Source organism: Lathamus discolor, chromosome 6 (assembly GCF_037157495.1).
Source record: "Lathamus discolor isolate bLatDis1 chromosome 6, bLatDis1.hap1, whole genome shotgun sequence".
Taxonomy (NCBI): Eukaryota; Metazoa; Chordata; class Aves; order Psittaciformes; family Psittacidae; genus Lathamus; species Lathamus discolor.
In genome coordinates, this window is record NC_088889.1 from 74,501,498 (window position 1) to 74,515,054 (window position 13,557).

General features: G+C 63.9%; 3 protein-coding genes across 3 annotated transcripts; 1 reads left to right on the forward strand and 2 right to left on the reverse strand.

Moving 5' to 3' along the window:
- The first annotated feature begins 945 nt into the window (after positions 1-945).
- MSS51 (MSS51 mitochondrial translational activator) lies at positions 946-4,291 on the forward strand. The gene is made up of 6 exons (XM_065683733.1): positions 946-1,241; positions 1,541-1,696; positions 1,917-2,041; positions 2,217-2,780; positions 3,651-3,744; positions 3,827-4,291. The coding sequence occupies exons 1-6, from the start codon at positions 946-948 to the stop codon at positions 4,101-4,103; spliced, it is 1,512 nt and encodes a 503-aa protein (XP_065539805.1). The 3' UTR covers positions 4,104-4,291.
- An 8-nt stretch (positions 4,292-4,299) lies between these two features.
- LOC136016489 (cytoplasmic phosphatidylinositol transfer protein 1-like) lies at positions 4,300-10,784 on the reverse strand. The gene is made up of 10 exons (XM_065683742.1): positions 10,699-10,784; positions 9,482-9,587; positions 8,287-8,435; positions 7,179-7,267; positions 6,998-7,005; positions 6,520-6,591; positions 6,329-6,424; positions 6,094-6,249; positions 5,951-6,014; positions 4,300-5,103 (listed from the first exon to the last, which is right to left on the reverse strand). The coding sequence occupies exons 2-10, from the start codon at positions 9,527-9,529 to the stop codon at positions 4,838-4,840; spliced, it is 948 nt and encodes a 315-aa protein (XP_065539814.1). The 5' UTR covers positions 9,530-9,587; positions 10,699-10,784; the 3' UTR covers positions 4,300-4,837.
- A 1,579-nt stretch (positions 10,785-12,363) lies between these two features.
- LOC136016486 (myeloid-associated differentiation marker-like) lies at positions 12,364-13,481 on the reverse strand. The gene has a single exon (XM_065683737.1). It carries the CDS (start codon positions 13,472-13,474, stop codon positions 12,608-12,610), a length of 867 nt encoding a protein of 288 aa, XP_065539809.1. The 5' UTR covers positions 13,475-13,481; the 3' UTR covers positions 12,364-12,607.
- Positions 13,482-13,557: the final 76 nt, after the last annotated feature.

Consider the following 13,557-nt stretch of genomic DNA (forward strand, 5'->3'; position numbering starts at 1 on the left):
CCACAATAGGATTATAATAACCCCAACCATTATCAACTTCTCAGAAGATATGAAACATGGATTGCATTTGGATTGGAGCACGCAATTCCTAAGTCTGTCAATTGGGGAGCTTTATATACTGTCAAACAAAATACAGGTGAAACTCCTACAGATTTTTTTGATAGATTACGGGAGCAATGCGAAAATATACTACCATGGACGCCTCCGGAGACCAAGGAGAGCAGCAGCTGATACCTGTCTAGGACAATCCTCAAATGATATTAGAAAGAAATTACAAAAACTTAGAGCAGAGGACCAGGGAGGTATCGAAAAGCTGATTGAGGAAGCATGGAGGGTGAACTGCAACCGAGACAGTAATGAAAGGCGAAAATTAAGTTGAACAATTACTCATGCAACCATTGCAGCCTTAGGGAAAAGAAACTATCAGGGAAATGGACAAACTCAAGGTGTATGCAAAGATTGCTTTCCATAGTAGAATGGGGGCCCCTAATAATAGGGTGGGGTCTAATCACTTCTCTGCCCAACCTATAGCTGTGTGCCGGATAGCACCAACCCAGGTGTAGGACTTGCACCATGTCCCACCCGGACGCTTGCTGTGCCCCAGCCCCACTCCTGCCCCCCAGCCCTGCTTGGCACACACCATGGTGCCCACCCAGCTCACATCGCACCAAGGTGGCCAAGGGGGGGCCTCGTGGCGGAGGGTTGGCAGGTCCCATAGGAACACTGGGGACAGACCGCAGAGGTTGTGCAGCCCCCCCGGGTGCAGCTCCGGGGCAGACGCCAGCACCCTGCCCGGTGGCGCTGGGGCGGGTGCCAGACCCCCGGCTCGGGTTGGCCGGTTCCCGGGGGGGGGATGCCCAGAATAGCTGCGCTACCCGATCCCGGAGGGGCCGAGGCGCTCTTCTCCGCGCTCTCTCCTCGGGGCTGACATTTGAGCTCAGCGGGATGGCGGGCGGCCGGCGGCGCGGGGGCAGCGGGAGGCGCGGGGCCCCCCGGCAGCACCCGGGGACCCTCGCACCGGCCCCTGCACCCGCTCCCCCGTCTGCCACAGCCGCCGCCGTGACCCAGAGAAGCGCAGGCGCTGCCCCCAAACCCGGCCGCACCAAGAAGTCCGCGAAGGAGCCGGCGGCGAGGGCGCCCGATGTGGACTCGCTGGGCTTCCAAGCCATGGACCGCAATGTGCCGGGGCTGTCCCACGTCATCCTCCAGAAGCTCAACATGAAGAGCTACGAGGACTACAAGTGAGTGAGCACCCCTGGGTGCGTGTTTTCCCCCCACGGACAGAGCATCCCGCGTGTGTCCCCGCAGCTGGAACACCTCCCCTGGCTCATCCCGCCCTCCTGGCTCAACCTGCATGTGGGTGCTCTGATGGGGCTCCTGGGTACACCCCGCCATCTGCCCATTCCCGGTTCTCCATCCTGGGACAGGATGCTCCTGACTGGAGCTAAAAGTCCTGGTAGCCTTGGAGAGAGGACATTGGCCTCACTGTGATGGCAGAGCAGCTTGTGCTGGATCCTTCTCACTCCCCCTACATGTGCAGGTCTGCCATGGATGGGAGGAAAAGCGGCAGCGATTTCGGCATCCGGACTTACTTTGAGATGTTCCAGAAGATGGAGGACACCTTCAAGTTCTGTGCTGAGTGCAGGAAGCTCCCCGATGCTCTCCCTGACCCCAAAAGCCTCCGGCGATGCAAGAGGTATGGCAAGGGGATGTGGTTTGATGCCATGGGGATGAATCCATCCCCTTGCTTGCAAGCAGGGTGAAGCCAGGGGGGTATTGTACCAACACCCACCTCCAGCTACAGGGTATCCCCCAAACTACAGCGACACAGCTCTGGGAGGGGTGTCAGGAAGCCTTGGTTTGGCAGGCACAGTCCTTTCCCCCGCCATGTCCGGGCATGCTGCCTGTGTCCCCAGGTGCCAGAACGTGTACTACTGCGGCGTGGCTTGCCAGCGTGCCAACTGGCCGCTGCACAAGAAGTTCTGCAAGAAGCTGAAGCTGGTGGCCCTGGATCGGCTGGTGGAGTGGCTTGTCTTCACAGGTGGGGCAGGGGATGCCGTGTGTACCCCTCCAGGCCTGCCTGACCCCCACACCATGCTGCACAAATCCCATGGAGGGATGGGGGAGTCCTTCCTCCTGGCTTGTGGGTCTGGTGCGACAGGCAGCCTGGGCTGTGGGGCCCACTGTGATGCCCAGTGCTTCTCTCTGCCCCCCAGGAGACATCCCCTTTCCCACAGAGAGCTGGACAAAGCCCCCCTGGGATGTGGAGGGCTGGGAGGACTGGTTCTCCATGCAGGAGCAGCTGGAGGAGAAGCTGGGCGCCATCCTGGCCGGGCGATACATGACCCTGCTGTGGGCCAATGCTGGGAAGCCGCGGCCAGAGGACAGGGAGCTGCGTGACTCCGTCCGACGCCTGGTCACCGACTTCCACTCGCGGCCGCTCACCATCGGCCTGGGGCTGCGGCTCTTCAGCATCGAGCCCCTTGCCAAGGCCCTCACCGTGCACGTCGTGGGAGCGTCCCACGTGGAGACCCTCAACGCCCGGCTGACAGACTACGACGAGCTGACACGCATGTTCCCGGGGCACCGTGGCTTGGAGGTGGTGATGGTGGGGGTGGATGTGGTCGAGGGACCCATCATGAGGCCACCCCTGGCCACCCCGGCGCCCCGGGGAAGGGTCTATCTCAGCAGCTACAAGGGGCTCTACCATGACTTTTGGGAAAGCCACGTGGAGACCAAGCTGGCCGCCCGCCCTGACCTGGTGGTGGGCTTTCACCCGGGTGAGTTCCTGTACCTCCCATATGAAGACAGGCTGAGAAAGCTGGAGCTGTTCAGCCTGGAGAAGAGAAGGCTGCGTGGGGACCTCATAGCAGCCTTCCAGTATCTGAAGGGGGCCTGAAAGGATACGGGGGAAGGGCTCTTCCTCAGGGGCTGTAGTGACAGGACAAGGGGTAACGGGTTCAAACTTAACCAGGGACAGTTCAGGTTAGATATAAGGAGGAAGTTATTTACTGTAAGGGTGGCGAGGCACTGGAACAGGTTGCCAAAAGAAGTGGTAAATGCTCCACCCCTGGCAGCATTCAGGGCCAGATTGAACAGAGCCTTGGGCAGCATGGTCTAGGGTGAGGCGACCCTGCCCATGCAGGGGGCTGGAACTAGGTGATCTTAAGATGATCCTAATGCAAACCATCTGTGATTCTATGATTCTGTGGAGGGGACTGGACCCACACCACCACATTGCTAGCAGCAGGATGTCCCCAGAAGGATGCAGGTCCCTCAGCACCCGAGCAGCGCCTGCTGGTGGCTTGGGACATATCCAGGGCTTTGCAAGCTACAACAGGCAACCATGCAGCCAGGGTAATGCCCTGGGGCTTGGCTGTCTTGTCCCCCTCTCAGGGTGCTCAGTGTCCTGCCTGTATCAGCCACCTGCCACATAAGCAGCTCCCAAAGGGGTCCCTGCCTGTGGCTCTCAGTGTGGTGGCTCAGCCCAGGCACCCAGAGCCATGCTGCTGAGGAGATGGTACCCACCTTGCTAAGGGTGGCAAACTATTGCCAGTGTCACCGTGCACCCCAGCAGGAACGGGTGGTGTTAGATGTGGTGTTAGGGTGGCACAGGAAGAGGTGGGACCCTCACCACTGTGTCCCCACAGGTTTCCACGCCTGCCCAGACCTGCTGGCAGGCTGGCTGCCCACCCTGCTGCTGCTGCGGGACTACCGCTTGCCCGTCCTCTTCACCGTGTACAGGTGAGCGCAGCCCCACTGCCCTGGTGTGCTGGCACCACCACCGGCCCACCATAGCAGGGCCTGGCCTTTACTCTCCTGGCAGTGAGCAGGAGCTGAAGTCCTCCCTGCAGCTCCTGGTGGAGCTCGAGATGCACATTACGGGCTATGCCACCAACCCCTTCGCCTCGCTGCGGCCTGAGCAGGTCTACTCCAGCCCCAACAAGGCGCCCGTCTACTGTAGCTCCTACTATATCACCCTGCTGGGGCCGGTGGCATCGGCAGTGCCAGGTGCTGAAGACCTGGAGAATGGTGATGGCTGTTGGGGAGAGGAGTCCAGTGCTGCTGGTGCGGCTGGGGGCATCACCCCGGGGCTGGCCTGACCCAGTGCAGCCAGCACCATCCTGCCCACTGGATCCCCAGCCCCTCGCTGCCCCATCACAGCACCCTATCTCCCCATCCTGGAACTGGCGATTCAGTCATTCCTCACTGCACACATCCAGTTCCGGGACACACAGCACCTTGTCACAGGCATGGCACCCCTCAGTGGCATCGAATAAACCTCCACCAGCAGCCGGCTGGCGTGTCTTGAGCTTTATTTCCAAAAAGGCCTGTGTTTTCCCAAAGAAAACCGAGGGCTGAGCCCTCCTCGGGCAGCCACGGCCTCTGGAGGGACAGCAAAGGGGACCCCACTGCAGGACCTGCTGTGCCTGGGGGTCCTGCGGGGAGCCCCCACCAGCACCCGGTGGTTCCTGTCACTGTCACACACGCTGTGCCCCTGCGCCGGTGCCTACCCTGCAGCGTGGTGCTTCAGCATCACTCACTGGGTACACGGGCAGCGGCTGCCACCGCGGTGCCACTCAGCAGCCTCGGCAGCCTCTGCGGTAACGGGGGCGGGTGGCGCTGAGAGAACCGGCTCCTGCCTGATGGTGCTGGGGACCGCTCCCGGCGCAGGCAGCGGCGCTGGATGGTGGCAATGGCCTGCACGGGCACCCGCGACGGCTCCGGGTGGCCGCACCGTCCCCAGGGCTCCCTGCGCCCCAGCGGCGGGTGTCTCCCCGTGGCTGCGGTGGGCAGCGTGGCCGGCACAGTCCCGCCCGGTGCGGCCCCGCCGGCATCACTCGGCGCCGGTGCGCTCCCGCAGCGCGGGCAGCGTCAGTGTCTCCGGCGCCGACTTCTTGCGCGGGCGAGTTTTGGGGGGGGCGAGGAAGTCGGGGGAGTCGTCGCTGAGCGGGGTGGAGGGGGCGCTGGCGGGGGCCGAGTGCGTGGCCGTGGGCTGCCCCACCTCGCTGACCGCGATGGTGGGGGCCACCAGCCCGACGAGCTCGTTGGTGGCCTCCTGCGTCTCCCGCTCGTAGCGCCTCACCTCCTCCATCGTCATCCCTGCGAGCACAGCCGGGCTTGGAGCCGCTCGGCACGGACAAACCTGCGCTCCGGCACCGCGGGGCGGCCTGCGCCCGTGCGCCGGCTCCTCACCGGGCTGGGTGCTGGGAAGGGGACGGGGGGGCTTGCAGGGCAGGGGACGCTGCCCCCAGCTCCGGCACCAGCCCAGGCAGCAGTGGGGAAATGACGGGCAGGCAGCGCAGGCAAGGGGATGCGCAGGCAGGGCAGAGGGGGACCCTTGCCTTAGGGTGCAAGGGGGGGCTCAACGTGCACCATGCACAAGCCCCCACTGCCTGCACCCGCCTGCAAGCAGTGTGGTGGGGTCCGGGGTCCCTGTGCCCTGCAGGCAGCATGTGGGAGGGGTTTAGGGATGCTGGCTCCCCAGCTTTTGGTTTGTGGCCACTTGCATCTGAGTCTCGAAGTCCCGGACCTCTTCCAGGGACATGTCTGGAAGGCAGAGAGCCGCTCGCCGGGATGGCACCGCTGCCAAAACCAGGGGCTCCCATCCCCGTGTCCACGTGTGACAGCATGTGTCGCTGCCAGACCAGGGTGCAGGCGGTGCAGGCAGCGCCAGGCAGGGGTGCTTGGGCTCTGCTCCCCGTCCCTCGCATCAGCCAAGCCTCCCCAGGCGTGCAGCAAGAACGGGCAGTGTGCTGGGGTGCAGGCAGGGGTGAGGGCAGGGAGCAGAGCAGCGCAGGCAGCAGGATGCAGGGAGCTGGAGGAAGAGTGGGAGCTGCCCATGGGGTTAGTGGCATTACGGTTAAACCCGCAGCCCCCTCCCACCCTGAGGGTCTGGGGCCACCCCAGGCCCGTGTCCCCTGCCACCGGCAGCACCAGGGGGACTCACCGCACCACTCGTCCACCCATGCAAACGCCTGCCGGTGCCCAATCAGCAGGATGTCCCGGATCACCTGTGACGCACCATGGAGGTCAGCGCCTCATCACTGTCCCCTCAGTGTCCCCCCCCTCGGGCCTGGAGCTGCCCCTCACCTTGTGCACGAACTGCTCCACCCGCGTCTGCAGCCCCCAGACCTCGAACTTGACGCTCACCAGCTTGTAGGAGCACATGATGGGTTTGGTGTGCTGGCGCCAGCCCTCCCGCAGCGGCCCCCGGCCCGTCTTGGCCGAGCTGAAGAAACGGGGGTCCTGGGAGAGCACAGCAGGGCTGTGAGCCCCCCAGCTGTGACAGAGGACAAGCGGGGGGCTCTCGGGAGCTCCGTGATACCTCCGGGCTGCGGTAGTACCGCTCGGGGATCTCGTCGAAGGCAATGTCCAGGAAGGAGACCTCGTGGTCGCCCAGGATTTTGTCACTGTGGAAGATCTGCGGAGGGGAGGAAGGGTGAGAGGTGCCGGTGCAGCGCCGCGTGCCCTCCCTGGTGAGGAGCTTGCCAGGTCTCAGCTGCTGCGCAGACTCACGTTCTCGCTGTCCCCGCAGTTGTCCTCGTACTTGGTCTCGATGTAGATGGAGAACTTGGGCAGGAAGGAACACTGCAGGGACCGGCCGTCAGCTGGACCCCCGGCCAGGAGGACACACTCCCAGGGATGCCCACCCCAAGCAACACCCACCCTGAGGGACACCCAGCCCCAAGCATGCCCATCCCAAGGGTTGCCCAGCTCCAAGGGATGCCCAGTCCCAAGAGACACCAACCTGAGGGATGCCCCAACCCAAGTGATGCCTAGTTCAAGGGATGCCCAGTTCAAGGGATGCCCAACCCAGGGACACCTAACCCAAGAGTACTCACCCCAAGGGAGACCCACCTTGAGGGACACCCCACCCCTGAAACTGCTGACCCCAGGTACACCCATCCCTGGGGGATACTTCCCCCAGTGCCCCATTCCCCAGTCAGGGCAGGTGCTGGGGAAAGGGCCAGGTCCCCCCATGCCATCTCCTTACTGTGTACTCTGCAGGGACACCGTGGCACATCAGCAGCACCAGGGGGGGGCACCACGGGAGAGAGAGGGAGAGGTGAGACTGGGCAGTGGCTATAGCTGGGCTCTCCTGGCACCCAATGGCCACTGACGGAGAGGGGCAGAGTGCCTGGGGGTGCCTGTCCCCTCCCTCTGCCCTGGCTCACCAGTGATGGTGTAGGGGTAGTAGTTCCAGGCCTTCTCCGTGATGTAGAAGATGCGGGGGGTTACTGCCCGTGCCCAGCTCGGCAGCTTGCTGCAGGAACCACAGCATATGGGGGTCCATTCAGGGCAGGATGTGGCCACAGCACCACCCAGTGCCACCCAGCCCTGCTCCCCCAGACACAGCCCTGCATGTGGGACTGCCCTCACCTCCACCCCAGGATCCCTCCAGGACCATCACCTAAACCCCATCACCCCAAGGAACCCTGGCACCTCCCCAGCACCCTCATCTGCACCCCCACGCCCCTATCCTCTTCACAGGACCCCCATCTCCTCCCCAGGCACCCTTACCCCCTCTCCCCGCCCAGGGCCAGGACCCCGGTGTGCTGCTGCCCCCTCCCCGGTAGGATCGGGCCCCGGGGAGCTGGGCGGTGGTTTGATTCATCTGCAGGCGTTACAAATACCATCCCCAGGAGGGGAATCGTGAGCATCGCCGCTAAAAATAGCCCGAGTCACGGCAGCGCTGCCGGTGCCGCGCCGCGGTGTGCCGCAGCGGTGGGGGGGACACCGGCTGCCAGCGGGCACCCAGGGGACACCGGGACAACCCCGGGGTGAGCTGAGCACCAGCTGGGGCATCCCCACTGAGCCCTGCACCGCAGCCGAGGCACCCTCTGGTGCTGGAGATGGGTGCTCAGTGTGAGAGGGGGTGTGTGCCTGGGAGACGGGTGCACCCCAGGAGGTGAGTACAGACCCCAGAGAGGGGGGCACCCCAGAAAATGGCTGCACCCTGGAGGGTAGCCCCCAAGATGGGTGCACCCTGGGTGATGGGTTCACTATGAGTGATGGGTGTAGCCCCTGAAGATGGCAGAGTGCATGCCTGGGAGATGGGTGCACCCCAGGATATGCGCACCCCAGGAAATGGGCATACCCTGAGAGACAGGTGAAGCCCCCAAGGCTGGGTGCAGGGCCCAAAGATGGGTGTACTCCAGGATGTGGGTGTACTCCAGGATGTAGGCGCACCCCTGAGAGTTGGGTGCAGCCACATTGCAGGGTGCCAAGCACCCAGAATGGATATTCCTGGGAAGCGCGGAGGAGGGAGGGATAGGGCCTCACCTGGAGAGGTGGACGCGCTTCTCAGTGAACTGGCCGGGGCCGTGGATGGGGTCCTCGTGGGGCTCGTTCTTCACCACCTCGACGCCCTCGCCCTTCTCACTCTCCTGGTGGCTGTGCTTGCTGATGGTGTAGAGCTGCCCCACGCGGTACTGCAACCACAGCACCCGGCTCAGTGCCACCTCTGCCCGGCACCCTCCGGAGACACCACCGAGCAGGGAAACTGAGGCACGGAGCAAAGGGTGACAGACCAAGTGCTGTGCAGCAGGCAGGGGTCTCCTAGGGCACCCTTCTCCAGCATCCCTGCCCAATGGCTGCTCCAGTGCCTAGGTGAAGCTGGATTGCACCTGCCCAGCTCCTCCGCACTGTTCAGGTGCCTTGCAGAATGCCTGGAGGCTTTGTGCTGAGCAAGCTACCTGGCAGCCAGGGAAAGCTACACCTAGGTATGGATATGGATATATATGTGTGTGTGTATTTGAGGATGCGGCTGTGCGATGAGTGCTTTATTGTTCCACTGAAGATTCCATCCATCACCAGCCCCTCCCTGCCCCACTGAAAACCTCCCTGTAGTGTGACCGCAGCCCCATGCCTGGGGAGAGCTGGTGCTGCCCGATGTATGCACCAGGGCTGCACATCCCCAAAACAGCCCCATCAGTGCTCAGGAGCATCCTTTGTCCGGGAATACTGCTGACTGCCAGCTATTGACTTGCTGCTGGGAATTCGAGCTCCCTGCTGGAGCAGTGATTGAGAGGGTGCTCCCCATCGGAGCACCCGAACCCCAGTGCCCTTTGCCCACCGGTTCATCCCGTGGTTCTGGGACTGGGTTGCCCCAAGCAGACCCTGGTGCTGCCGTCGGGCTCCGTGTCCCAAGGTCACTGTGCCCAGGGATGGGATGTCCTCGCTCTGTATCCCAAAACAAGGCTCAGCACATGCACGGAGCATCCCGAGCCCAGCAGCCATGGCCAAAGCTCACCCTCACGGCTCAGCCAAGGTCCCTACCACAAGCCACACCATGAAGAGCTGGAAAAGGGGCCACCGTGTCCCCCAGCCCCTTTCCAAGCAGTCACCCCACTGCTGCAGGTACCCCCACCCATAGCCCTCTATATCGGTGGATTCTGGGCACCCAGAGGCTTGGAGACCCCCTGCCATTGCACCCCCCTTCCCAACCAACACCCCCTTTCCCCCCATCCCTCCTCACCTCCTCAGTGGTGAGCGGCATGCAGATGCGGTACTCCTTGACGAGCATGGTGGCAGGGCCACAGGGTCAGGCGGAGGTTGGGGTGCTGGCGGGGGCACAGCTCATTCTGGGGGGCCCGAGGGCGGGTGGTGAGCACGCGGCAGCTTCCCCACGCTCCCATCCCATCACCCCCTGCTAGAGGATACCGGCGACTTCATGAGCCGTTGCCATGGCAGTGGCGTGAGGTCACCAGTGTGAGGACGAGTCTGGATGTACCCGGCTCGGGACACCCCGAAACCCCCCGGCGTTAACCTCTTCGCTGCTGGGCAAACACAGACTCCCTTCCCGTCCCTATACATCTGTCTTGGAGCACCCGTATCCCCACAAGATACGGTGCCATGCCTTCGGGGTGCCACATCCACACGCAACCAGTGGCCAGCAGGGATGCCGGGATGGGATCCAGCATGCTGATGCCCGTGGGGACCCACCCCGGAGGCACCCACCTGGTCGGGGGCTCCCGGGAAGCACCCCCGCTCATGCCTCTGGTGTGGGAGGTCCCTTCCCGAGGAAGGTGCTCCCCAGCCCCTCCACGGCTGCCCCCCAGCACCCATCACACCCAGCATTTCTAGGCTGCCCTGCTCACCCCGCTGGCTCCCGCTCCAGGGATACATCCCAGGGATGCTTAGGGTAGATAACGGAGCAGCTCTGGGGGCTCCTAGCTGTGATCTCCAGCTCCATAGGGCAGGGAGGGAACATGAGCACCCCGGGCATCACCCTGAGCGGGACATCAGGCTTTGGAGGGGGCACATGGTCTCACATGGGGTCTTGTCAGAGGGCAACTTGTCAGGCTGGGGACACGGGAGCATCCCTGGGGAACACAGGGGCGTCCCTGGAGGACACGGGGAGACACTGGGGCATCCCTGTGGGACTCGAGGAGCACCCTGCTGACAGGGAGGAGGGCTGAGGGCTGGAGCCGGGCTGCGCCTGCTGTCCCGGCACCGCAGCAGCTCAGACCAGTGCGGGAGGGGCTGTGGCTGCCCGGGGCGGGGGGTACGGACATACCGCCCGGGGTGTCCCCGGGGGCTCCGGCCGCGCTGGGCGCTGCCCGGGTCCGGCAGCATCGGCAGCGCCTTCCCCGGCCCGCCGCCCCCTCCCCACCGCTCGCCTCCTGCTCGGCCTCTCCGCGCATCCCTCCCGGGACCGGAGCTCCCGCCGCCCCCCGCTCCGCCCGCACTCACCCGGGCCCGCGGCGGTGCCCACTCCCCGCCGCCGCCGCCGCCGCCGCCGTGCCCCGGCCGTCCCGGGCCGTGCGCAGGAGCGGGCCGCCCCCCGCACCGCCCCGCGCACCGCCCCCCGCCCTCGGCACACCGACCCCTAGGGGCAGGAATGCACCGGCACCCCACCGGCACTGAACCGGCACGGCACCGGCACCGGCGTTGCACTGGCACCTCACAGCACCGGCACTGCACTGACATTGAACCAGCATTGCACCGGCACTGCACTGATGCTGCACAGGCTCTGGCGCCGCACTGGCGTTGCACTTGCACCGGCACCAGCCCCCCACCTGCACCAGCATCACACTACAAGGGCACCATCAGCAGGAGGCCCTCTGACACGGCCCAGACCGACACCGGGGCTTCCTGCACCCACCGGGGCTTGGCTGCTCCCGGGGTCCCTCGGTAGTCACTGTGTGCCCTGGCAGGGAGATGCTGCGGGGTCCCCAGCCGGGTGCAGGCAGCTGGGACTCTCCAAACCTCCCTCTGTACTGCAGTCCCCTACACCCCACTGACAGCTCAGTGCCGGCACCCAGCACCATCGCGCCCCATATGCCGGCACTGCCAGCCAGAGCCATACACTTAGCTCCCATCCAGTGACAGCAACGGCCCAGCCTCACCGCTCGGTGTGAACGTGGCACCGCAACACACTCCAGCCTGGCTGCCTGCTGCAGGGGAGCAGCCCTTGCCGTGCCAGGGTGCTGCAGTCACCCGGCTATGGCCACTATGGGGACACCCACCAGGCCACCCTGCAGCCGGTGCTACCACACTGGCTCTGGCATGGAACACGGAGGTCGTACTGCCCAGGCGCCATGGCACCCATGAGTGCCCTGTGGTGCCAAAGATAGGGCCTGGGCTCTTTCAGCACCACTGGAACAGCTGATCCGTGCCATCTCATGGTGTTGGTGGTGCTGCTCCATAGTACTCAGCAGCCCTGAGGTGGTGGGGATGGGCACCCAGCTGCAGCAGAACTAGAGCAAGCAGTGGCAGAGCTGGGGACAGTGGCCCCAAAACCCTCTGGGGTGCCCCATGGGCACATGTCCCACATCCGGGAGTGCCATGCCAGGAGCAATGCCTGCGGGCACACCTTACCTGCCTGCACCCAGCACTATCTGCCCACACCATGCTGCTGCCTTCTTCCTAGTTTCCCACCCTGCAGTGCCACCATGCTTCCAGCCCCAGCTCTGATGGCACTGGGTGACAGCCACCCCTTCCCCATGTCCCCCCAGGGAGTCCCCAAAGGGTAATGCAGGAGACACGGGTCTCCCACCAGCACAGCCAGGACCAAATCCAGCGGGGCTCCTGCTGGGTGACAGTGGTGGTGACCCGGACCTGGTGGTGCTAGTGACAAGGACTTGGCAGGCTCTCAGCCCCCCCTAGCATCCACATTCCTCTGGAACCCGTTCCGCAGGGTCCTGTGCGGGTGCCAAGGCAAAGGCATCTGGGTTAGGTTTTTCCTGGTCATGCCCTGCTTTGCTCTGGCTCCAAGTCAACAACGAGCTAAAAAGAGGATTGGCTGACAACCCCCAGTGTCCCCCCAGTGCCACCAGTACCCCTGAGCGCCCCATGCTGCTGAGGAGAATCCTGTGGAAAACCAGGAAGGGGGAAGAAAGAGGAAGCAGAAACAAGTGAAAAACGACCCAATTTAATCCCAAAGCCCCCCAGCTCCAGGGTCCTGGGAGCACCCTGGTGTGTCTCCCCAGTCCCGGGCAGCCTGGGGGTCCCCAAGCTGAGCACACCCCCTGGAGCACCCATGGCTCACCACTCCGGCATGGGGAGAAGGAGCTTTCCGAGGTGTCCGGCCTCTTCCTCAGCTCCACCGGCACCCAGCCGCATCCCACCACCCTCGCCCCAGCATGGCCACCTGCAGCCCTTATGGAGGTGCCCTGATGAAGACCATCTTGGTGGAGTAGACCAGGTCCACCAGGTAGGCGATGAGGTTGAAGATGGTGAGGAAGGTGACCCCCAGGTGCTTGTTCCACGGGCAGTTCCTGCCGCAGCTCTCGGGGCGGCTCCTCCCCCTGAAGCTGTAGAGGGGCCAGAGGATGGTGGCAGTGATGTACATCATCAGGGCCAGGGCGTTGTACACCACCAGCATCTTCTCCAGCGGGCAGGGGATGTAGGTGAGGCACCGGCCTATGGTGAAGATGATGATGAGGAGGGTGACGATGAAGCAGATGGAGTAGACAGCCACGCACCACTGCAGGCCAGCTTCCGAACTGAAGGTATCCAGCAAGGAGAAGATAAGACAAGCCACATAGGCTTCAAAGACCTTTAGGAGCCCAGGCACGGTGGAGAGGAAGCTGCTGATGTCCCCTGGCTTGGCACGGGTGAGCCCCACCTCAATGGCATAGGCGAGGAAGCAGAGGCAGGACACGGTGGTGGCCACGGCCTGCCGGGCACACTTGCTGCTGCTGCAGGGGCTGCTGATGTAGGTGGAGGGGAAGACCACGGAGGTGGTGAAGACCATCAGTGTCGCCAGCATGGAGAAAGCCGAGGTGAAGTCATCCCAGGAGAGCGGCAGCTTGGGGTAGAGCTCCAGCAGCTCCAGCAGCACCACCAGCAGCGTCACGGCGAAGCACAAGCACCAAGTGAACATGCACCACGTCCCATAGGGATCCCCAAAGTCCCGGGTGGAGGCCACCAAGCTGAAGGCGATGCAGGACAACACGACGGCAAAGAGCCGGGCAATGCCCACCCAGGAGGTGACGGCGCGGAGGTTCACTGCGGGCACCGCCATGGTCCCGGCCAGTTCTCCCAGCCACGCTGCGTGCTGGGAAGTGGGTGCTGCCGGCGTCTGCTCTTACTGGGGTGCAGGACGGA

Coding starts and splice junctions, on each gene's coding strand:
- MSS51 (XM_065683733.1), top strand. CDS start 946: ATGGCGGGCGGCCGGCGGCGCGGGGGCAGCGGGAGGCGCGGGGCCCCC. Junction 1,242..1,540: donor AAGAGCTACGAGGACTACAA/GTGAGTGAGCAC, acceptor CTACATGTGCAG/GTCTGCCATGGATGGGAGGA. Junction 2,781..3,650: donor GGTGGTGGGCTTTCACCCGG/GTGAGTTCCTGT, acceptor GTGTCCCCACAG/GTTTCCACGCCTGCCCAGAC.
- LOC136016489 (XM_065683742.1), bottom strand. CDS start 9,529: ATGCTCGTCAAGGAGTACCGCATCTGCATGCCGCTCACCACTGAGGAG. Junction 7,268..8,286: donor AAGCGCGTCCACCTCTCCAG/GTGAGGCCCTAT, acceptor TGGTTCCTGCAG/CAAGCTGCCGAGCTGGGCAC. Junction 6,425..6,519: donor ACTGCGGGGACAGCGAGAAC/GTGAGTCTGCGC, acceptor TCCCCTCCGCAG/ATCTTCCACAGTGACAAAAT.
- LOC136016486 (XM_065683737.1), bottom strand. CDS start 13,474: ATGGCGGTGCCCGCAGTGAACCTCCGCGCCGTCACCTCCTGGGTGGGC.